At 37.8% G+C, this 25,743-nt stretch overlaps 2 protein-coding genes across 7 annotated transcripts; one reads left to right on the forward strand and one right to left on the reverse strand.

Annotated features, from left to right (window-relative positions):
* Spag1 (Spag1 axonemal dynein assembly factor) lies at positions 1-3,495 on the forward strand. Its single transcript, XM_067772916.1, has 5 exons — positions 1-273; positions 346-764; positions 857-984; positions 2,689-2,816; positions 2,875-3,495. Exons 1-5 carry the CDS (start codon positions 1-3, stop codon positions 3,379-3,381), a joined length of 1,455 nt encoding a protein of 484 aa, XP_067629017.1. The 3' UTR covers positions 3,382-3,495.
* On the reverse strand, positions 3,288-25,183 carry LOC137244229 (uridine phosphorylase 1). Of its 6 annotated transcripts, none has more exons than XM_067772957.1 (8): positions 25,159-25,178; positions 14,294-14,325; positions 11,440-11,563; positions 11,246-11,383; positions 10,752-10,961; positions 7,790-7,928; positions 7,493-7,707; positions 3,288-3,647 (listed from the first exon to the last, which is right to left on the reverse strand). In XM_067772957.1, exons 2-8 carry the CDS (start codon positions 14,305-14,307, stop codon positions 3,552-3,554), a joined length of 936 nt encoding a protein of 311 aa, XP_067629058.1. In that variant the 5' UTR covers positions 14,308-14,325; positions 25,159-25,178; the 3' UTR covers positions 3,288-3,551. The 6 variants fall into 6 exon arrangements, with proteins under 6 accessions (XP_067629058.1, XP_067629065.1, XP_067629048.1 ...); XM_067772964.1 differs by lacking the exon at positions 25,159-25,178 and adding an exon at positions 25,115-25,130 and having other exon boundaries at positions 3,289-3,647; XM_067772947.1 differs by lacking the exon at positions 25,159-25,178 and adding an exon at positions 24,900-25,001 and having other exon boundaries at positions 3,289-3,647.
* Between the last annotated feature and the right edge of the window lie 560 nt (positions 25,184-25,743).

A 25,743-nucleotide genomic window follows, 5' to 3' on the forward strand; every position in this document is an offset into this window, starting at 1 on the left:
ATGGACGGCATAGAAGGAAAGAAGCTTGTCGATAAGTATGAGATCCCAATAAATCATTTGGATTTCGCTTACATTCGCGAGTGTAAAAATGCGCGCGAAATGGAAAAAATTGTACAAATTTTACGCTCAGGCGAGGAAGGATTTTTTCCTGATCTAACTAAATGCGCCGAGGACAAGTTACGCGAACTTAAACCAAATAGTCGCCTATTTCGTTATGAAGAACAATTACGTGGGCGAGAGGCGTTATCCAATCAAGACTGGAAGCCGATTTATGTAAGTTATAATAGGAAAGAACCCAAAACTTAATATGAGTTGTAATTAACTCCCATGCTCCATCTCTAAAAGGATTGGACAAATAATATAAAAGTCACAGATAACAAACTATCTGCTGCAGCTGAAAAAATGGCACCCGATCTTGCCTTACCGCCCATACGTAAAGGGGGTATAATTAAAAAATCATCTGAAGAAAAGGAAACGGAAAAGCAGAACCAAACCACTAAAGCAACGAAACCATTAAAAACATCATGTGAGCGCATTAAATCTACCGATTATAATAAATGGGATAAATACGATGCGGATGTTGAAGTTCTGCGCATGGAATTGGCTGAGGAGCGTGTGCAGGAGGAAGTAGAACGCAAAAATCTTGGCAATAAACAAAAATCTAAATTACAAGAGAAGGGTGCAGGTGGTGATGCGGATTCTCTCAAGCAGCGTGACGTAATGAGCAAACTCACCGAGGTGGAGCGCGAACGACTTGCAGAAGAGTGAGTAACTTTTTTACTATAAGAGCTTGGAATAGTTTTCGGGGCTCTTTTGCTTGATGTATACTTATGTAAATTTTCGGCATTTCTTTTAGATATCGACTACGTGGTAACGATTATTTTCGTGCTAAAGAATATGAGAATGCCGTTAATGAATATAATCGTTCGATTGCTGTGTGTCCCGAAAAAGCGGCTCCAGCCTATAATAATCGGGCTGCTGCGAGTAAGTACAAAATATACAAATATACATAGATATATACATATATGTCGGGCTTTTCACGGCAAGTGTGTATTTCAGTATTGAAATCTTACATTTGAATCCAATCAGAGAACCACATTTGAGTGGTTGAGGAATGTGACATGGGAACTTAATGTGGAGGATAGATTAGGAAGCTCTTGGCACGCACTGGGCACTGCTAGTGCTATTAAAATGTTTAAAACTGTAAAACGCACAGCTCTAATTGGAATCAGCGGAGTTCTTTAAATAAGAAGCCTTTGTGGGAAGGCGCTATGATATTGTTCACGAATATATAACTTCTTGATGAAAAGATGATAGAGTTAATCCATAAATTCAAGTAGATAAATTACTGTACTTTTTTCGCGGAGTTCGCCGCAAATTAGAATGATGTAGGTCCGGTGCCATCAATTGGGGTCTAGAGCATAGCAATATCTCTCGCCCGCGAATCTTTTGGCTCGAATATACGTGGCGTAGCTCCTCGAATTGGTGTCCAGCATGCCTAGAGTAGGGTTCTTTCTGATTCCATGGATCGCCATAGGACTTACTCAAAGTCAAATTCAGTCTTCATCTAATATGGCATTCAGTATGGCATCTACCACATGCGCGAATAAATGGGGATGGAAAATTGTATTTCGATATAAGTGGAGAATATAAATAGGATTACTTAAACTGAAAAGAAATATGATCATTTGATTAAACAACGATTACTTAAGTAAAAGGGTGGACATCTTATGAGAGCCTACGCGTTGGCGTCAGCGAATATAGGAGAAGTTCTTAATTGTGTATTAAAACACTGCACTGGCCATGTTATGGGAATTAGGAAAAATGCCTCAGTTCAGAGATATTCTCAGTGGGACTCGTTTAGAAGCACAATAAGAGAGAAACTCCGTTGAAAGGACCAGTTAGAAAACTATTAGAGTAACTAATTTTTCTGCCATTGGCACCAGGTTGTGCAACGCAAAAGTCTTGCGCGATTTCTTGGGCGCCAAACTTTCACTTACAGCAGAGACGTTGGAGTGCTTATGAAATTTGCGGCCAAGAATATGTTCTCTGTCCCTGACATGATTGTAAGCAGGAAGCAGGACGTTGTATTTGACAGGCGAAAGACGTCATATTCCTATATTAGCCATCAGCTCCCACCTCAGTACCTTTTGCCACAATCGTGGCTAATATTAGTCTTAGTCTGCAGTTGCTCTAAATGTTTTCGGTTAACTCCTGCCCAAAGAAAATTTTCAAGGATTTTAAGATAAAGCTTAAACGTTCGAGTCGGCGTAAAACATGTATGTAGGAAAAATTAAAAAGGAACACGACGCAAATTGGAAGAGAAGCGCGGCTTAAAATCTCTTCGGATGTTATCGCAGCTTTTATTTATTTATTTATTTAAGCCAAGTTTTGGATGTGTTATCAGATGTGAAAGATCGAGCTATCTAATTTGAGCTTGAAGTACTATTGTCCTTGACTCTTAATTACTTCCAATGCAAATCTTGTTCCGTATAAATAAATAAAATAAATACTTGGCGCGATTTACCTCCGAAAAGTTTAAGGCCGATCATCTCTTTTTTTTTTATTTTTCTCCATCAAATTGACGGGACGGGACCTATGTACATATTTTATGCCGAGCCCGAATCTCTATATATATGTATAGAGTATAATCTCTTAAAAATTCACTACTGATTGAATCTCTTTTAGACATAAAACTCAAGTGGTATTCCGAAGCCATTAAAGATTGCGAACTATGTCTCCAAATGGAACCTGATAATCTAAAAGCACGATTAAGGTTAGCGGAGGCCACATGCTCCGACGGATTGCGAAAAGAGGTAAACAATTGAAAGCAAAACAAATTTAAACAATACATTAACTTAACACCTGTTCCAGTCTTATGCATTGTACCTAAAAGTTCTCGAGTTAGACCCACAAAACGCTGTCGCACTAAAAGCTACAACAGAATTAAAGAACCTCTTCGGTGAACTCCCTCCACCAACTGCCACACGACTACAAATTAAAGAGTGTAGTAGTACGAAAAAAACCAAACCGAATGCAAAATCAAACAAAGAGAAGAAATCTATAAAAACAGAGAAGACCATTAATGAAACCAAAAGCTCATTGTCATCGCCATCATGCTCGGCAACGAAACCAATGGATTATGATTTAGCGGATTTAATAAAACCAAATCGTTTGGTTAAAAATAAATTAGCTACTGCGGCTGCGGCTTTAAGTAATATGAAGAGTATGAAAGCGCCTAATCAACAACAACAAAAACCTATAAAATGTACATCGCATGCAATGAAGCACCCCGAGAATATTTCCCAAATTCAGAACGAGTTGAAACTACGGACAAACGGTGTTCAGCATACTGGAAAACTTTTCATCCAAGAGATTTAAATAAATGATATGTAATAAATAAACTTTTTGAATTTGTAACAGTTGCTAAATTATTATTATCTACACAAACATATTTACAATTTGCTGTAGAAAAAATACATAATCATTATAACATTCCAATTTAGCTAATAACAATGTTCTTATTTAATTAATACATTTTGGTGTTGATTTCAGGAGGAACCCAAGATATGGCTTTTAATAAAGCGAGCCACAAGTGTGAAAGGCCGTTCTTCGAAAGCTTTTAATTGTGCCTTTGGGGTTTCCACCTAAAATTATTAAGACAGAAATATAAAACAGTAATAAACATAGATCAGTGCTCTGCGACAAGGATTACGATTGCGAGACTGGAGTTGGCAAATATTAGGCGCCAGTGAGTGGCTGTAACAGTATCTGCATTACGTTCGCAATAACGCTTAGCAATGAATGCAATGTCGGACCGAATCACAGCTCATCTCACGGCAATAATTAACTTCGCCAATATAAATCAACGAATATGTGAATACAGAATATAAGTGGTGGTTAAGTGTGCTGTATGAGGGACCACAGAATGTAAGAATGTTGGAATAGTATGCGTGTATGTAAATCGCCAGCGGTTGGTAGTGACGGAAAGCAAAGGAAACTAAAGGGAAGGCAAAATAGGAAAGGAAAGTTGAGAAGCCGAAGCCGAAACCGAAACCGGACGAGGTGTTATTGAATTGTTACGGTGTTGTTAATGGTTTGCTATCGATAACGTGAAAGTGTTATACATTTCTTCCCGACGAGTTATTGGTTTGTTATACCTTTGTTATCGGCGTGCTATCGACGGGATATAGACATATCGGGTTTTTATCAACGAGATAGTAGTTTTTACCGATGAGTTATAGAAAAGTGATTGATTTCTTATCGTAAACATCTCGATTTGTTATCGAAAAGTGGTATGTTTGTCATCGAATTGTTAACTGTTTGTTATTGACTGTTATTGATAGAGACACTCTCCGTTTTGGGGAGTGTTATGTTGTTGTTGTTGTAGCGAAAAGGTTACTCCCCGAAGGCTTTGGGGAGTGTTATCGATGTGGTGGTCCTTTGCCGGATACAGATCCGGTACGCTCCGGTACCACAGCACCATTAAGGTGCTAGCCCGACCATCTCGGGAACGATTTATGTGGCCACATTAAACCTTCAGGCCATCCCCTCCCTCCCCACCCCCAAGTTCCATGAGGAGCTTGGGGTCGCCAGAGCCTCGTCTGTTAGTGAAGCAGGATTCGCCGCGGGTAGGTGAGGTTGACAATTAGGTTTGGAGAAGCTATATATTGCGCTGGCAACCTGAAGGGTTGCGCTACACACCCCTTGAATCTGGTATTTTAGTCGCCTCCTACGACAGGCATACCTACCGCGGGTATATTCTTACCCCCTTACCCGCTGGGGGATGGGGAGTGTTATCGATGTTGATGGCTCTTTACGGAATATAGATCCGGCCAGCACTGGTAACAAGCGCCATTAAGGTGTAAGCCCGACTATCACGGTAACGATTTAACATGACCACATTGAACCTTCTACGCCATTCCTTAGTTCCATGAGAAACTTGGGGTCGCCAAAACCTCGCCTTCTAAAGAAACAGAGATCGCCACGGGCATATGAGATAGACAATGGGGTTGGAGATATTATAAGCTGCGCTGGCAGCTCCTTGAAACCGTTATCGATGAGTAATCGGATTATTTTCGACGCATTTTGGGCGTGTTAGCCACCGAGTTATCGGTTTGTTATCCGTTTGTTATTGGCGTAGTATCAACGAGGTTTAGACGAGTTATCGATGGTTTATCGAAGTTTTATAAAGTGACTTTAATTTCTATTCAGAATTTCGTGTTCGGCTGATACGCCTTTTCGATCTAGATTTTATATTTCGTACGCGACTGTACATTCTAACCATATTTACACTTCCATTTCGGTTCTTTAATAGGTAACAGAATCACTTACGGTCCCAGTTTCGCTATCAATTTCGAATTAGATTTCAGATTCTTCGATTCCACATTCGGCTTTAATAGCCGTTCCAGCTTAGTTTTTGATTTTGGTTTCGGTTTCTGATTCGGCACTGATTTAGCGTTTAGCTGCACTTCCGGTTTCGATAATGGTATTTGTATCAGTTCTTGTTAAGGTTATCATTTAGGATTGGGCCTGGGTTTTGGCTGATTACGTCTTGAATACGATCAAAGAGACAAAATTAAGCTGAGCGCAAGTTTAATAACTTTATGTTTGTACTGAAAACCCGTACCTTAGCTTTAGTTTAGTTTCGGGTGTGTTTCAGATTACTGGAGAAATTCTTGTTCTGTGAAACAATAGAGTGAAAAAAATTTCATATATTTGACAAATTTTTTGTTCGAATTTTATTTTCTTTATATTAGGTCGGTTGAATGTTTGTCCGCTTTTCATACAAATCTTGCAATCCATTTTTAATTAACTTCTCATTGAGCTACAAACGTGAAGCTTTACACATAGGTTAGAACAACGTGACAATGCAACAAAAGGAAAAATATCCGTTAGGTGGCGCACGGATCGAAATAATTAGATAAGAATTTTAAAATTTTCAAACCAGCTTTTAAGTAACTTATCGATGAGCTGGAGACTTGAAATTTCAAACTTAATTCAGAGGTCGATGACAGCCGATGACACGACACAAAAAGATTCGCTAGGGGGCGCACGGGATGAGATATTTAGAAAAATACGAAACGGAGGGAATTTTGCACTTGATTTTTATGTACATAAGTTCTCATTGAGCTACAACTATAAAACTTCACAGATAGTATGAGACGCCGAGAAAATTTAAGAAAATGAGAAAAAAAGTCCGTTAGATGGCACACGTATCGAAATATTTAGATAAGAATTTGGAAATTTGGAGTTTTGAGATCGATTTTTCTCATTGAGCTACAGACATGAAACTTCACAGATAGGTTAAGACACCGTGACAAAGACAAAAGGAAAATTGAAAATTAAAAATAAAATAAAAAACAGTAAACACTTCCTTTATATAAATAGACAAAAATCGGCGAAAAATGTTTACTTATATAAAGACATTTTTATATTTTTATTTCTCATAAATATTTTTGTAATTTATGTCGAAATTTAAAAATCAAAGTTTAGCAAGAATATGTCTTTATATAAGGAGCTATTTTTCGCTGATTTTTGTCCATTTATATAAAGGAAGTGCTTAAAATTTATTTATTTTATTTTTATTTTAATTCCACCTTTTTTAAAAAAAAACCAGTCCCACCTAAGGTTTGGCTAGACTTCGTTTTGGATATGATTTGATTCCAGTTTTGGTGGATTTGGCTTCGGTTTTGGTCAATTGCAGTTTCCGTCCAGGGGTAATTCTATACTACAGCATGACACTGCTAATACGCGTCCAAAAATATCGAGAGAGGTGTCAAAAGACGCGTATTGACCTCGACAACAATAATCCAAAGGCGGAAAATAAAAATTTTAGTTCAAAAGATATTAAAGAAAACCCGAAAAATTACCCAGGAGTGCTCCGAAGTCAAACGCGTCTTTTGATACCCCTTCTTTATATATTTGGACGTGTATTAAGAGTGCCAGTATCAACTCCGCATTTGGCTTCGCTTTTAGTATCGATTTCGGCTTCGGTTTTTTCGTTGCCTTTCCCCTTGCTTACTTTTCTTTTTTCCCTTATCATCATATTTCCCTATTTACACATCAAAATGTGAATTACGATTTAGGTTTTCGTAATCTTAGCTGCAATCGAACGCACATGTAATCCCTTTCGGTCAGCTCCGATAAAACTATATATATATAGTACAGTGGTGGGCACTAAATTAACTCATATATATTTTTTTTTTAAGTAAAGGGGCAGAAATCTTTCAGTAAACTTTCAAATAAACTGTCGGTTAGGGCTAACCAAAAACGGCTCGAAATTTCTTAAGTATGCGTTGGGTAGACAATTTTTACGGTTCAGAGTACTGTCGATGTAAGGACACATCCTCTCGTCATTGCTTAGCCTTGACTTCACATACATATGTGAACCCAGAAAAGAGAAAACAGAAAGTGCCCCAAGGTGAAGTTTTTCCACCACTGTGCAGATGTTGCAAATGTTTTCGCAGAAAATAAAAAACAAACTGCTCACCTGATCACCTTCCAGACGATTCAAAAGCGTCACACATACATCAGCTGCACGAATACCACAATGTAGTGTTAATGCAGCAAACATTGGAGCCTCCATTTCTATATTTCTTATGCCACAATCGTCGTGACAACGTTTCAAAAAATTCAGTTTATCAGCTACAGTGTAGGGGGCACCTTTGGCATTGATGCAAGAAGCACCATCCAGACGCCCTTGGCCTATAGAGAAAAACAAAAAGGAAGCCAATGTGAAAAATGAAAAATTTTTAAAAACTCATATGGTATTTTTCGATGTATTTACCTTCGTAGAAGCAATCTGTGCCCATCGTATTGCCTTCGATAACATCCCAGCCATTTAAACATTCAGCACAAGCTAGTAACTTCTTACGTAATCTTTCGTCAAAAATGGCAGGTCTCGCCACGCGCTCTCCTAAAATAGCCTGCAAAAATTAATTGAAAGATAGTCGAACTTGGATAAATTTGGACGGGAACCTTATTTCCTAAGTACAGTATGCATACATCTGGAACGTTGCGTGGCGCAAAGGGTTGTTGTGCACATAGCAAAGGCCTATTCAGGGTTTTCTCAGACTTGGCAGAGGCGTTTAAGGGAAGATTACTTCCAATTAGGACACGCCACCGGGGGTGCAATCTATGGCCATTGCTGTTGAACCTTGCCCTTATTGAGCTAATAAAAAATTAAGAAAATGTAAGGCGCGATAACCTCCGAAGAGATCTTCTCTTCTAATTCGCGTCGTGCTACTCTTGATTTTCCCTACAAATTGGCCGGGACCTACATGTTTTATGCCGACTCCGAACGGCATCTGCAAGGCAGAAGAGTTTTCACTGTGAGCTTTTCATGGCAGAAATACACCCGGAGCGCTTGCCAAACACTGCCGAGGGGCGACCCCGCTTAGAAAAATTGTCTTCTAATTGAAAAACCTTATTTCTAAAATTTTGATGTTGCTTTGCCCGGTGTGTGAACCCAGGGCATACGGTGTGGTAGGCGGAGCACGCTACCATCACGCCACGGTGGTCGCCTGTGTAACGCATAACTTGCAATGCATAAAGAAAATATGCAAAAGAAGGCAATTGGGATAAGGTTTGAAACAACTAAGGCATGACGTGGCTGAATGCGTTTGTAACACTTCAACCATCGTAGGAGTGCGGGTTCAAATCCCACTTCCGGGAGAAAAGGCTTTGAAGAGATTTACAAGGTATAATCGAAATAGCTATCGCCTTGTCCGTCCTGATGTCACGTTGTTTAAATTTTTCCCAAATTATTAAATAAAAAGCATTTTTAAATTGAATGGCCCGTAATCATAGTCGCTGACTAAAATACTCTTTAGTTACAATCTTGCCTAAATTAAAAATGGGATTTAAAATTTTGATCTGTCATAGACATATTAAACACAGTTTTCAGCTAAAATAAGCATGGACAGGGTATCCGCATGAAAAAAGGTATTGATTGGCGCTATGAAGAAATTTTTTGGAAGTTTTGAAAGTTCACCCTGTTTCTTACAACCGTGGTTACTTGACTCCACGTATAAAAAATGGTAATTATTTACTTGACAAAAACTCTTAAAATTCCACAAAAATTGTCAAAGGAGTATCCGAAAACACGTTTTGATCATAATCCGGTGGCGGATAATCATCATTCAATTCTATTTAAAAGTTATTAGCAAACGTTTTGTAAAAATTCGCTGTTTTTTTATCAGCCGTCAATTTAAAATTGAGTGCTCAATCTATTAATTTAACATGAACATACTTATTCAAAGAAAATTACTTAATTTCGTTTTAATTATTTAAATATCGCAGCATAAACGAATAGGTAGTTAAAGCGGATTTGGGCTCCTTAAAGCAAATGAAGCAACAAGGCGATTCACTCATACAGTCGTATTCATGTTGAATAATTATGTATATAGTTTGCAAGAATGTTGTAAAGAAAAGTTGTTTGCATTAAGACAGATATGACGGCCAAAATGATGCAAACCTTAAATGTCCTAACCGTTAAAGCCGTTTATTTTAATAGACCCGAAACCGAATAGGGATATGTCAAACCTCGATACTAATAAGTATGCAGGACATTCAATGATAATCAGGTTAAATCAAATTTAGGTTTGTCTTCGCAAACTCAGTATAAATAAAGGGAGTTTAGTATAGTTTTCCATACGAAAGAAGTGACCTAGAATGTTGAGCCATTGTACATGGACCTGCAAAGTGTAAGTCCCTTTTACATTAGAAAATCATTGAACTCAAGTCGATCATGACATAGACGAAGAGGGTGATAAAGGAGGGAAGTAGTACCACAGCGACCATACCCAGCAGTTCTTAAAAGTTTTGTTGCTAATTCTTGTTGTATTCCGTGTTTTATTTCACGTTTTCTTTTAAGAGAAATTGGAAAATGTAAAGGGGAATAGAAGACACAAAAGGAAATGCCAGCAGAATTGAATTCAAGAATTCTGTAATGTAATTCAATAATTAGAAGTCGGAAATAGGAAATTGTTCTTTTATTAATAGATATTCACAAACAACCGAATAATTACCCTCAAACGGCTGAGAAACTGGTGAAAATTGTATCAGCGCTAAACGCCTTTTTAGTTAATTCTTTTCTGTGTACAACAATATTACCAAAATTACAGCAACTACATGAAAGTCTTAAACTTTTTTTTTTTGCAAAACTATCTTGACAGAGTAAAAGTATTACTTTGCCGCCTTCGGATTATTGCTTCTGAAATTAAAACGCGTCATTTGACACCTCTCCCGAATTTTTTGACATGTATTAAAAATCGACGCCTGTGGTAAATAATTCCTTCCATTGAATATTTATTTCTAAATTTAATGCCAAAATCAGTATAGGATGCTACTTTTTCCTCAAAAGATGCTAAAATATCAAAACTCACAAATATTTTTGAATGCGGAAAAGTCTTAATTAAAGATTTCGCATATGTGGAACAAAGTAACCATCGCACATTTTAAAATTGTGTAATTTTCGTCGCAAACATATTAATACGCATTCTAGGTATAATAAATTAGTTCCTGACGTATATTTGTTTGTCGGGGAAGCCTTTTTTCACTTCCATTTAAGTTCATCGCGTTTAAATGGCAAATTGTTTAATTTCTCTAATAAATGATAGACGATTAAATCAAAGATCAGAACAAAAACAAAATTTATAAATTTCAAAAGTTAACTTTCTCTAAAAAATCGCTCGCATATGCCTCACAAATCGACCCGCTCTTATATGCCTATCCTATGCAATACTTACAATTTCATATTCACTGCGTAGTAAACCATTATAGCCTCGGTTGGAAACGACCACTGTTCCTGGCTTAACACCAAGCCCGCCACTGGTGCCGATTCGTATAAATAAAGGATCTTCACATTCAGCGTAACGCATCAACTTGATTAGCTCGTGTAATAATACGCTCATTGTGGAACTGCCAACACCATGACTAACACACAATACGCAGCCAACCTAAAAGTCGAAAATTCAGAGTTGAGGCCCTTACTGTTCCTTTAATTAGGTATTCACCAGAGCTTACGAAGCAGTAGTGCATAACTTTACTTCGACGCGGGCTTTCAGTAAGAGTTTTACCTCCAGTCAAATATGACTAGAGTTTAACACTGCTGTTTTTCCTAAATTTGAACTGAGCTCGCACCGAAAACCCGGCCCTAAGTGAAACTTTATGTTTAAAAGTAATAGTAGAATTATGAACTTCTGTTGTTTAGTTTAAGTTTATCACGTCATTCTATCATTACCATAAAACCCGCATATCTGTGACCGTCAGCGAATAAATTCTTTTCATAATCGGTACCCGAATCTCCATTATACACATTCTGATTTATATATTTAGCTAGTTCCTGCATGCGACCATCTTTACCACCCAAGCACACAACCTGAAAGACTAGATAAATAGTAAATTGAAACAACCGTGTGTGAAAGTTTGACTTACCTTAATATGTCCGTATCGTTTTTTGATCTCAGCTGTGTTTTGAGTATCGGGTATATTAATTGCTAAATGATATAAAAAATCGGATGGCATTTGGCTCAAATGCGGATTGCAATCAGGTAGGGTTCTGGGTAAGGAAATTGCAAATACATATAAGTTTAATGTCTCACAAAGCGTTAGCCGTACATGGCTTCCAGGGACCTATAGTTTAGTGCTGACTCCGAACTAAATATTACGTTGGGTACCACAGCACCATTTGGAAACATATACTTCCACTTTAAATGTGTCGGTTTCCTCCGAAGGCCTCTTTCTATTTTCAGTGCGCTGTTCTCCTACCTGACAGTACTCTTAAACCATTGGAGGAAGATAACCCCAGCGCGATAGGGGGCTTAGCATATACCTGCGGCAGGTATGCCTGTCGTAAGTGGGGAACTTAAATACCCGAATGGTTCAAGGGAGTGTGTAGCGCAACCCATTCAAGGGGTTGCCAGCGCAATGTATAGCTTCTCCAAGCCAATCGTCAGCAATGTACCCAATCGAATCCTGTTTCTTTAGCAGCCGAGGCTCTGGCGACCCCAAGTTCCATAAAACTAGAGGGAGGGATAGGCTAGAAGATTCAATTGTGGTTATATTAAATCGTTCACGTGATGGTCGGGCTTGTACCTTAATGGTGCTTGTTACCGGAAAAACCTTCGGAGAGTGCTTTATCGCTACAGCAACAGCAACAACAACTGGAGTGAAATCAAAATTTTAGCTTCATTCACATACTTATGTACGTCTCTGCTACGCTCTGCTTTCATTTCCTGTGAATTTCATCCGTATGTTTTTTTTAGGTTTAGTGAGCTGCTTGGTTTCGAGAAAAATTCTAATAGTACAGAGGCGTACTTAGGCCTAGTACCACTGGTGAGAGTGCTTTTTGTTTCCTCAAAGGATCTCAGTTTTTGCTTTACATTGCGTAGTATTGGTTTATGAACCGATTTGATTGTGTGGCCGGAGCAGCGCATTGGCATCAAAAGTGTCCGAGATTCTCTAGTTAAGTGTAATCTATATTTCTGCAACAGAAATCATTTTTGGGAAGTTCTTTACGTTCCATGTGTATTCCACTCTGACAGTGACGACAAATAAATCCAACCAACAGACTTGACGACTAGATCTAATCGTATGTTGGAAATAATTTTATTGTCATTAATGTGGGACCGCCAGGCCTGCCTAATTACCCTGCCTTCTTGTGCTCATTTGCCATTTTTTCTGTTAAAAATTATTACGAGCCAGGTTTTACGGGTAAAAAAGGAGATTAAGTGTATAGCATGGATTTTCTTGCTGCATCGCCCGACTCGTAAGTTTCTACATTTAATGCGTATGTGTCATAGACCCAATAACACTTCTTTTGTGCACAAACTTACTATATTCTTTCAAGCAGCATTTGAAAATCGCAGTGGAAGCTGGTATATTTTCTTTTACATTTTCTCATTCGTTCTTCTGTGGGGCTCTGGTTGCATATAATCTGGCTGAAAAGCATTGCCTAAATAATACTAATTTCCTCCATGGTAGATTTGCTGTCTCCCTGCCGTCGCTTTGCCGGGCCTGAAATTTGCCCTTGAAGTTCAATAATAGCAGGTTTAATAAGAATTTAAGAAATTTTATAGGAGTTTACGCGTTGTTTCTGTCATAAGCATTTCAGCCGACCGTTGTACCTTAACCATGTTTAGTAAGCCAACTTCTACCACCAAACCGAGATACCATTAAAGGGGAAAACTACTCATCCTCTTTTATGGTAGGAAGAGAAGTAGTGGGGATTCAAGGAGTTGTTAAGCGCAATACTAAGCCTTTTAACTTCACAGCTTCCCCAATCAATTGTCAACCTCACCTACACGAGGCGAATTCTGTCACAAATATGGGAGACAGTGCTCTCCTTCAACTGTCGTAGATGTGTTCGTTTCAGTTTAATTTTCTGTTCAAAATTCTTAGATATTTGCCATCAATGTTGAGGTTGAGGTTATATGGGTCCATCTATGTCTTGGAGGAATTCATGTTGAATCCCGTCTTTTAACGGCATACCCTCTTAAAATTCATTAATCCAAATTGGAAAGTTAAGGAAAATTTAAAGAGAAAAAGATGATCATGGTTGTACTTCGGCAGTATTCCAGCAGCTTTCCTGCCTTTCCAGGTCAGTCGGAGTTGAGCAACGAAACGACTCGGACTCTAATGCGGTGATGTGTGCCTCGACAGTTTTTGACAAACCCTGCCAGTTTTCCACAACAGTCAGACTTACTAAGTATCGGACCGCTTCGAAAACAGACAAGAAATGTCTTCAAGGGGTTGATTAGCGTAATACAAAGCTTTATAGCTTCAAACCTTCCGCAACCCAATTGTCAACATTGTCTACGCGAGGGAAATCCTGTTACAAATATGAATATATCATACACATATTTAGCAGGCGATGCTCTGGCGGCCCCAAGCTACTCATGGAAGTAGTGGTGGGGGAGCGATATGAATCGTTCCCGAGATGATCGGGCTAGTAGCTTAATGGTGCTTTGTTACCGGAACGTACCGGATCTGTATCCGGCAAAGGACCATCAACATCGATAACACTCCCCTAAACCTTCGGAGAGTGCCTTTATCGTTAATACAACAACAACAACTATTGTCTTCTTGCAACACTGTACAAAAAAGCGAGTATTTTTCACCTTACAACAACGAAGTCTTCTGGAAGTATGTACATCAGTGCATAAAAAAAACTTGTATGCAAAAGTCAACAACCGCCTTGGCAGATTCAGTTCTGGGTCACAGTAAAACTGTAGATCCCTTGAATTTGGGAAAACGTTTAACAACAAATTTTACATACAATCTTACTCACCGATTTGACGACATCTTAACGTTTAAAGAACTCTGAAACCAATATATTCATATAAATTTTATATAAGCTATTCTTTAAACAATCTGCAATGGAAAACAGTGGAAAGGTGCAAACGGAATGTGTACATATGTATGTATGTATATAGACTTCTACGCAAACTGTAGAATTTAGAACTGGTTCGGAATTAAGGAAAAAGTGAAAATTCGTAAATTTTAATGAGATTCAGCCCTTCAAAATAATTTGATTTTATTAAATTACTACCATAGTTCAACTGTATGGTTAGCTCATCTCTACAGCAACAATATACCTACCTCTGTTCAGATTGTCAAAATCTGCGTGTTGGTGGTAGGCAAATGGAATGGAGAGAAAACATAAAACTTTCCAACTCTTGTGTGTTATGAGAAAATAATTCGTTAAATTAGATTGATTTCCTAAAAAAAATAACTTAAAGTGATATTGTATCGCTTTCCCCTCTCCCCCCTCCCCCCTTCTTGGTGTCCATGCTCGATCCCTGTCTCACCAGTGCATCTTCCCCCTTCAACTTTCTCGACTTTTCTTCGTCTTATCCTTCTCTTTTTCTCCGTCTACAACTCTCACCCTTATTCCTATTTTTATATTATTTTAATTTTTTCTTTCTCATCCTATGGCTTTTTGTATAACTCTTCATTTCCCTCTCGCTCTTCTTCTTACCCGCTACCTCTTGTAAAACGTTCTTCAACACATCCTATTGTGAAAACATATTTTGGGATCACCTGGTGCACGTATTGGGCTATATCTCAGAAATAAGTCCATATATGGAACTTACACCCATCTAAAAAACTAACGCAGCAATGACTTTTAAAATTGGGTTATGCGACCCTGAGCTACATATAAAGTTACCAACAGATTTTTTACTCGTTTTTATGTAGATATAAGATTTATCTGTTCGAATGGGGGCCTCGAAAATAGATTTCGAACAAATCGTACCATCCTGGCCCACTTTCCCGTTAGAAGAGGTCCCCCAACTACTAAGCTTGTCTCTGATTCACTCCACGGTGAGCAACGTTTCTCAAATATTTACTTGATCAAAGAGCCACCCCTGTACCGAATTTCGAACAAATCACACCATACATTTAATTTTTTGGAATAGGTCTACCCTTGGTGCACTTTCCGAAAGTAAAAGTTTCTCAAATAATGAGGAGTTACCCCAGTGCCAAATTTCGAACAAATCGTACCATAAATAAGTTTGTCAAATATTAAGTTGACCAAAGAGGTACCCTTGTAAAGAATTTCAAGCACATCGTACTATAAATTTAGTTTTTTGGAAATGTCCACTCCTGGTTCCCTTCCCGGAAAGATAAGTAAGAAAACGGACCATATTGTAAACCTTAAGCATCCTTAAATCGCCTTGAAGGCACACACAAAATTTTATCAAAATTGATCCAGTCGTTTAACTTATTTGCCCTTCCCTCAACATTATTTGAGCTATAGATTTGCCCGCATTTGAAACGTACATACATACAGCTTCGCCCAAGATTTTCAATACACTTTAAAAGCTCCGTCACATAAGCAGTTTTTCATATAGATGCGTTTTAATCAATGTTATGCATTATGAGTAGATTGCACCATCTGACATGAAAAAGTAGCCAACTTCCAACTTTTGTTACAAGCAAAGCATAAGAAGAAGAATTTCACATTTCACATCTTACAAGTGAAAATAATTTTTCCACTCGTTGGTAACTTTTGTAACATTTTTCACAGATAAAAACTGCAAATAAAACAAATCAATTGGACACAAAATATGTTGGCAAGTATATTTCTTGTACAGTTAGAATGTTTATGACAGGGATTCGCAAAATTGTGTATGTTAATGTGCAAGATGAAATAAACTTCCATTACCTAGTCTGAAGTTCCTTCATATTTACAAACGCAACATCTTGAGTGATTGTGGCGATGTTACTGTCATGCATAAGATTGCTTTTAACACATCTATATTAAAAACTTCATTGTGTCTCGGCCATAGGAAACACATATACAGCCCAATTCTAAACAAAAATTCCGTGCGAGTTTTTTCCCTTCCCCCATTCCTCGCATTCTAAATAAAAATTCTTTGTGAGTTTTTTCACTTCTCCCTTTCCTCCTATTCTGGCCAATGTTCGAAAAAGGGGAAACAGGTTATGCTAGGTATTATGAATGTGAGTGAAAGAGAGATTTCTCTGCCATTTCTTAGGAATTTTTTCACTTGTTAAATTAAAGGGCATGCATCAAAATAGTTAAAGGAAATTGGTTCTTTTGAGAAAGAACACTCATTTGTACAAAATTGTGCTAAAATGTGTACATTCTACCACAATATTCTTTGATTTAAATCGAAAAGTACTTATATTATAAGCAACGGAAGAGCTTTTGGTATATTTGATGCAGCCATCCCGAAATTGCGCAAGGATTTTTTAAGAAATAGATTTTGGTATATGACGAAAGACGAATTCAACTCGATCATTTATCCACCCTGTCGGAAAATCAAAAAAACTAAGGCCCGCCTACAGTGCGATCGAGGGTGGTCTGGGAGTGCCTGACCTCGCTTGCGATTGCATCGAATTATTTTACAATTATGATATCCCGGGTAACTGTCAAGCGGATCGCTTAGCCCGCATCGGTACAACTGAACCGAATGAAGATGGCTATAGGGATTTCGGGATTCCGCTGGCCACCTGTGGATTGCTCCTCCATAGCTGGGCCTCGAGTCAGCTCAGCAAACGTTGGGCGGACACCACGTCTTGCAGGGTAGCAAGATCTTTCTGGCCGAAAGTAGATGGCAGGAGGTCTGCCGAAATAATTGGGTTCAATAAGGCTCACCTATCAATGGTCATTGGGGTATTGACAGGGCAGTCCCATGGGTATCCATGCGGTACGTCTCAATATACTGGAAACTCCATCCTGCTGTAGCTGTATGGAGGATGATGAGGTGAAATCACCAAATCACTTTATGCTTGATTGCTCAGCTTTTGCCAGAACTAGGCGAAAGTACTTCGGTCGCGACTCACTTAGATCTCCCGAGGATTTATCCAAAGTTGAGATCGGTATCATTCGGAGCTTTATCGTTGCTACCCAACGATTCTCTAAGTAGCTATATTTAAGTCACCGTTTTTTTTGGTGTATGTGGTATCACAACGGACCTTCGTGTTGACCAAGTGAGCTATCCTTATCAGGGCAGCTACCACCTAACCTAACCTAAGGCCCGCCTTTTCAGTAGTTGGTTAAGCTAAGCTTAATCTAAGTTTGCTTCAACTCTAGTCAAATTTAAACTCCAGTTAAACTACTGCGCAGTTTTTCAGTCACAGTTTAAAACCGTCTTTGGTGTTGGCTTTGTTGTACGGCAACGTTGGTTTTTTATTATCTAGATAATTTTTCGATACGAAAACAGCTGGATTTTGTTTACCCAACAAACATTTAAAAGATATTTCCCTAGCAAAATATATATATCTAGTTCCGGAGGTGATATCCAACATCATTATCTAGTTATTCTTATGCCAGATAGTTCTCAAGTTGATATCCAACTTCATTCTCCAATCACTATCCAACCTTTAAGAAATTTTGTGAAATCTATAGTTCTCGAGTTGGTCTCCAACGTCATTAGCATTTTAAAATTATTATCCAACCCTTGAGAGATTTGGAGAAATATACAGTTCTCAAATGAGTATTCAACACGTTTCTCCAGTTGACATCCTACATTGGATAGTTGAGGAGAAGTTGAAAAAAATTTCCAAGGTGGTACCACCAAAGCCAACAGCTATTTATTGTGAGAAAAAACACCTGATTGATAGCAGTAATGAAGCGTAATTAATCAAAAATAAATCATATATATTTTATTTTATTTTCGTGAAAATACTGTAGTATTGGAATCTTACACTTGAGTCCAGTCAAAGAAATTTTTGAACTTAAGTAATAGCATTTTTCGCTTTTAAAAAATTCCCTATTTTGTTGAGTACACTATGATTCTCAAGTTGAGCCACTGTTTCGTAACAACTCTTGAGATTTTAGAGGTATGCTAGTTATCAACATTAGTTCTAATGGTACTCAAACCCAAATACTTGTTGGGTATATTCGACGCCATTTCGAACGAACGCAAATCATCGATAGGTTAACTAGTGTTTAACCCTGCCAGATCGGCCGCTTAAGCTGAGCTTAAACTTCAGTTAAGTATACTAAAAAAACTATAGAATAAGTTTAAGCGTACTTTAACTGACAAACTGGGTTGAACTTGTACTGAAAAACCGGGCCTAAATAAATCAATTCAACTCGACTTGGCCGCCAGAAAATTGCTTTGCTGAATGGAAGCAGGCAAATCAGGCGGATTTGTGTTATCCCGCCGTCTTCTTCTTCTTATGCTCCTCTGTTGATGTTGCTGTGGCACCAATTCATTACTCATTTCAGTGAATACCACATGAAATGCAATACTATGCATTGTTCATATTTTATTTCTTAATTTCAAACAAATTCGCAACAATAATAAAACTTTTCAATTTTTTAAGCAAAATCAGAAATACACAAGGAAATTGCAATTGACAAAACAGCTGACTTCGAAAATTCGAAATTCCAATTCCCCAATTATCGTTCTCCGTAGGAGAAAAGAATTGGAGGATTTTTTCCGTGGGAATAAAAAAATCCACGAGAACAAAATTCCGAGGGAATATTTAGAATTGGGCTGATAAACTTTCCATCTGTGTATACTAGTTTCATACAGTTGTATGTACATATTATGTATATGTATGTCTTATGATATCTAACCTATAGCATTATTGTAGGTCAGTAGGTACGACCTTTATTGTTGTTATTTGCACAGGCAACATTGCACATTGCATCTGCGCGGTTAAAAGAAGAATAGGAATATATTCAGCATCAAAACAGATGTTCGAAATTGAGCATGCGCATAGCGAAATCTCTTTGATTCAACTGCAAATGCACATTAGGGTGAGTGATTTTGTAGCATTTTTTTTTTAACACGCTTATATTAACTTCACTTGTACATATGTATGTATGCATGCATGTTTGTTTGTCTCTCTAGGCTAGGTGCGCAAAGGAGAGTTACAAGCAAATAAATATAGTTTTAAAACAATAATGAACGACAACTACTAGTCCCCCCCAGCGGGTTAGGGGGTCAGAATATACCCGCGGTAGGTATGCCTGTCGTAAGAGGCGACTAAAATACCAGATTCAAGGGGCTGTGTAGCGCGACCCTTCAGGTTGCCAGCGCAATATACAGCTTCTCCAAACCCAATTGTCAACCTCACCTATCCGCGGCGAATCCTGTTTCACTAACAGACGAGGCTCTGGCGACCCCAAGCTCCTCATGGAACCTGGGGGTGGGGAGGGAGGGATGGCCTGAAGGTTTAATGTGGCCTTATAAATCGTTCCCGAGATGGTCGGACTAGCACCTTAATAGTGCTGTGTTACCGGAGTGTACCGGATCTGTATCCGGCAAAGGACCATCACATCGATAATACTCCCCAAAGCCTTCGGGGAGCAACCTTGTCGCTACAACAACAACAACAACTACTAGTAGTATTATTGTGAAAAAAGCATGGGCGCTTTGCGCCATATATTTCGTATATCGAGCGCCCCTAAACTTACATATTTTGAAAATTATTTTTAACTTTTTAGTTCGATATTATTTAAAAGCGTGTTTTTATTTATTTTTTTTTTTTTATTATATTTATCATTTAGTCAAACATCAAATGCAAGTATCATATAGAAACATTTGAACTTATTCAGTAAAAAAAATAAAAACAAATGTAAGGCGCGATAACCTCCGAAGAGCTCTAAGGCCGAGCTTCTCTTCCAATTTGCATCGTGCTCCTCTTGATTTTCCCTACAAATTGGCCGGACGGGACCTACATGTTTTATGCCGACTCCGAACGGCATCTGCAAGGCAGATGAGTTTTCACTGAGAGCTTTTCATGGCAGAAATACACCCGGAGCGCTTGCCAAACACTGCCGAGGGGCAACCCCCGCTTAGACCCCGCTTAGAAAAATGTTCTTCTAATAAAAACCTTATTTCTAAAATTTTGATGTTGCTTTGCCCGGGGTGTGAACTAGGGGTTTACGCCGGTCACTTAATCGGCGGCGTGGCCGGCGCGCCGACAAAGTGATCGGCGTAAACCTCTGAATTGAATGGCTGGAATTCAGAGTATCATATTGTCCACAACTAATGAATATGGAAACATACTGCTGACGTCAATGGTATTTTTGACGATCTGGAAGAATATCATTAACTTGCGGATGAGTATCTGAGAATCGCGAAAATTAAATAAAAATAATATTTACAAAGGTTTTGTTTATATGTATTTAAGAAAGTCGACGTTTCGGCCATTTCGGAAATATCCGCGGTTTTTGCCTCAAAATCTCGTGAATCGTTCAAAAAATTTCGGGAGTAGCTCCTTGCGGAGAGAGGAAGAAATATTTAAAATGGTCACACATTTGTAGCGTAGTTTCAGCGAAGGAGATGTTCTGGACTAACTCTAATACCCGACGTCGCCACGATTTCTATAAATCATTTATGGCTACATGCTGGTCAGGCACAAAGGCGACTTACGGTTACTATTAATTATCTACTAATAGTCATGACTCTCGTGGCACAGTTCTAACGATTAGCGTCGACTGTTTTTAAGAGCTACAATTCCCGACGAGCGAACAGTAGCAATCCCGACCACCAGTCGCTACCAGCACAGAAGCCATAGGACTCTTCTAACTCATACCTTCGCCGACGTCACTTTCCTGGAAGCTCTAGGTGTAACTCCGAAGACATTCTGACGGATGTTTTTAACGCGCTATGCTTCCGAGTTACACAAAAAAAAAAAACATCTTGAAACGTTAGAGAGTAACTATTCAGTCAAGGATGCCGCCCTCGAAATCATAAGCAGTCTAAGTGGATATCATTACGCAACTCATAGGTGAAAATCGTATAATCCTTGGTGCATCTATATAAAAAAAGTTTAGAAATTTAGACCAAAATTTGCAGACGTTTGTGTTCGATACATTGACCTCAATAGTCTTCGTTTCCGGCCTTATGATATAAGAGCTCATTATGGATGACCGCCTTCAGTTTTCACACAAGTTCGACTATCCTCTACGTGAGAGTAGTAGAACACCCGGTAATTTGGTGGACTGTCTTGAGAAAGCTTAACCACTTTGAGTGTTCTTGCGAAGGACAACGCCTAACCTAGTTAAAAAATGTGCCTACGTATTCACATTTGTAACTGGAGCCGTCACGTGTAGGTCGTATTTAGACATGCTTAATAGGCTATATCCAATGTGATTCACTCCAAGGAACCAGTTGGAGATAGGGCCGCCAACTTTAGGAAATGTCAAACCGGGATACTTGGGGTTTGAACGATGAAGTGTGAAAATCAAAATTAAGATTTCGGACGCTATTTTATAGTTAAGCAAATAAAGTGATTTTTCAAACCCTTCTCATACGTGTTGAAGATATATGCAACTTAAGTGTGAGGTGAGAATCATTCCAAAGGAGAATTTAAACCATTGGAGCCTACTAAAGGACTTTGCATCACTGATTTCGCTTATTCTTTCCGCTAATCGGTATATAAAACTCGGCACCTTTTTCGCGCAACTTGCTTTTTTAACAACTTGAGGACAATTTCAAAATATGTTCGACTTGGGACATTTTATTTAAATTCATTGTATTTTATTAATTTTTTGAAAAAATTATGCGAAATGAGCATTTAAATTTATTATATAACTTTTCTTTAAGTGTTTTGTTTTAATAACTTGCTGAATTCGGTGATGCGAAATCCTTGTTAAGCTGGCATTGAAAGCGTCTGTTTTCTCAAATAACTTTTGATCGGTTAGAAAGTGTTAAATTTCGCAATTGGATTTTTATAACTGGCAGTGAGGCGCATCCCTTGATACCCCTTTCGACCATATCGAACCAATTTTCGAGAGTAGAAAATATAGTAACGCGCCGAACGCCACCGCCGCGCCGCGAAAAACGTCTCAAATCGGTGGCGGCGCCGGCGTTTATCGGCGGCGTATTTCTTTAGTGTGAACTCAGGACCTACTGTGTGGTAGGCGGAGCACGCTATCATCACACCACGGTGGCCTATTCGGTAGCTTAATCAAAATTCCTACTTGACCGACCGGGGAAATCAAAAATGTTGCATATCTTTGATTTCTGTACGGAGTTTTCAAAATATTTTATTGTTTGTGCTTAACTTGACGATTTAAAATGAGGAATTCCAAACCAAAACGCAATAATTGCACCCCTCAGTTTTTTTGAGTTATGGGTGGGATGTAACTTTATTTTCTAAACACTATGTTACAATCTTTATGAGAAGTAAAAAGCAGCAAATGTAGCTATTATGGAACATTCCAAAAAATACCTTTCATAGCAAAAACCAATAATTTCTTACAATTTTTACATTTTTTGAGTTGAAGATTTTGTTTGACGATTTGAGGAGTACTTTAGGAGTATTTAAGAAGTATACGAGTACTCCACATGTGATTCTACTTATTCGAAAATATGTGAGTTAATTTAGGATCACCTACTTCAGCTAGGTGTACTCCTTCAGAGTATTCCATGGAACAACTACGGATGAAAATTTTCGAAAAAATCCCAAAAAGTTCCTCAATGGACCGCTCACAACAATTTGATCCAATTTGCGTAGTGCTCCTTTTAATTTTTCTACAAATTGGCGGGCCGCCGACTTCGAACGGCATCTGCAAGGGAGATGAGTCTTCACTGAGCAGCTTTTCGTGGCAGAAATACACTCGTAGTGTTTGCCAAATCACTGCCGAGGGGCGACACCGCTTAGAAAAACTTAATTAATCTAATTGAAAAAATCACATTAATCCATTTTTAACTCAACCTACCTACTAATAGACTTTCCATAACCGCTTTCGCTAAAAATTGGACAATGGTTTTAAACCATCGAAACAGTTTTCTATGAATTTTTCAAATTCTTCCAGCCAATCGGGAGATATGAATCTCAAAAAAATTTCGGGAATTTTAAAATTACATATTTTTCATAATTGCGAATTTACACAGACGCTTTAGTCGCTTCAAAAAATCGGTAATTCGTTTCATTAGTATCTCACGGCGCTATTAAAGCGTCAACTTGTGAAAATTGTTCGACATGGGCCATTTTTTTCAATCACCTGTTGTGCTGCTGGATTAGACAGGGATTTGACGGTTGACCATAGTTTAGATATCGGTAGATGAACTTTTTGAAACTTAGTTAAATTTTTTTTTTTTTAAGTCCTGCCTTAGTACACTCACACCTACTGAGAGTTTTAAAATGTATACTTTTTCTTCATATAATTTGTATGAAACGAAAATGTACATTTCTCACACTTACGGAATACAGCGTGTACGGTTATTTGCATTCTTCGATTTTTTATTAAAGTTGTCAAAAAAGTACTCCCGCAAAAAATTTCCTCAAAAAGATTTTGAACACAACAAGGCAGCTCAGAGTTTTGCGCATTTGATTTGATTTGTATTTTCCCGTTTCATATTTTGTGTTGTGTTGACGGTTGCTGAATTGCTACTCAGAGTAGGAATATTATACTACGGTTTTTGATGTTGCGTATTTGCAATGACGTATGTAGCAAATGCAAAGTCGTATATTTTGTTAGTCTATTGTACAAATATACTACACCAGTTTGCTAATGCAATGATGCACCATTTGCACAAAATCCTGAACTTCCCGCATATTTTTCAATCAAATTATTCAAGCCGAAAACAGCAAGTTTTCAAAAAAATAAAAATTACGAAAAAGTCGGCAGATTTTCAAAAATTCATATCTTCTGATTGGCTGGAAAAAAAAAATAAAATAAAATGTACATATGTGTACATAAAGCTATCCACAAGTCAAGGAAATCAGCAATTCATGGAAAGCCCCATTTATTTTAATTGTCAACCAAATTTAGAATTTGTGGCAGAAATATGTATGTATTGTATATAATTTTCTTCAGTGTGCTACGATAGAAAGTAAGATTTTTCCATATCATAGGTATTATATTTTTAGTTAAATATAATTATTATCTAAATATTACACACCCTAATGTTCATATTTTATCAATGCAATTACAATGCCAATCAGCTGGTGCTTGCAGTGCTCGTGAGTACTTCATCTTTGGTGAGTACCTACAACATCAGTGAAGAATTATTACACCATCAATAGTATACCGCCAATATACTTTTTTTATTTTAAATAAACTGTAACAAGCACCATTGAAGTACTAGGCCGACCATCTCGGGAGCTATTTAATATGACCACATTGAACCTTCTAGGTCATCCCCCCCCCCTTATTCTATGAGGAACTTGGGATCGTCAGGGCCTTGGATGCCAAGGAAACAGGATGGGTATTTTAGTCGCCTCTTACGACAGGCATACCTACCGTAGGTATATTCTAAGCCCCCTAGCCCGCTGGGGGTATTTAAAATAAGCTGAAACCGAACTATATTGAAGGGAGTATAGAGTATTGTACACTTGATATTGCATGCGTTGCTATAGCAAATATAAGATACGGATGGTGAAGAACTTTTTTCATTGCATATTTTGTTTTGTATTGACAGTTGCTGATTTACTAATCAGATTTGAAAAAAAATAATAACTTTTTTTGATGTTGCGTTTTTGTAATGACGTAGCAGATGCAAAGCCGTGCAGTTTGTTAGTGTATTGTAAAAATATGTTCCATAAGTTTGCAATTTTATGAAGCTAGACCATTTCCACAAAATTTTGATTAAAAATTAATTTTTCCTTTGCATTGCAGACATATGTACATTCATATATACCATACTTATTAAAATAATTAAAAGCCGCACTTTACATTACTAAATGTTTGATAATTTTAATTAAGCTGACTATACATACGCGCGCTTTGAATTGTAATCTAATACTGAAAGAAAAAAACTCATGTTTGCCAAGTTAAATTGAGCATTAAATGCGTGTATGTACGTACAGGGATGATAAATGGATTTTTTTCATTTTGTGCCAAACGAGGGAAAAAATGTACCAAACCATCCAAAAATGTACCAAAAGTCTTCCGATGCGAATGTGAACCAAACTAAAGTTATATTCTGCTTCTTTATCCAAAAATTGTTTTTAGTCAGGGAACTTTGTAACACAAATTAAAGGTAAACAGGGAAATATGATTTATGAAGAACTACTTTTCCAGTAAAAATAATAAAAGAAGTTTATCGATTGAAGCGTACAATTATGTACATATATAAAAACATTTCTTTTTGAGTAGCAGTAAGGAGCATAAAATTAATATTAAAAAAACAATAACAGCTGCATTCAATGCAAAAACATTTCATAAAAACATTTTAGGTACAAAAGATTTACTCAGGTATAAAAGTTGACAAATTGTCGCCTACATCTATACTAATAACTCATATTTCAATCACTACATTAACAGTTCTTCTTCTTTGAGTTCATTAAATACCTCAGTTGACA

The sequence above is a fragment of the Eurosta solidaginis genome, chromosome 1 (genome assembly GCF_040869045.1).
Source record: "Eurosta solidaginis isolate ZX-2024a chromosome 1, ASM4086904v1, whole genome shotgun sequence".
Taxonomy (NCBI): domain Eukaryota; kingdom Metazoa; phylum Arthropoda; class Insecta; order Diptera; family Tephritidae; genus Eurosta; species Eurosta solidaginis.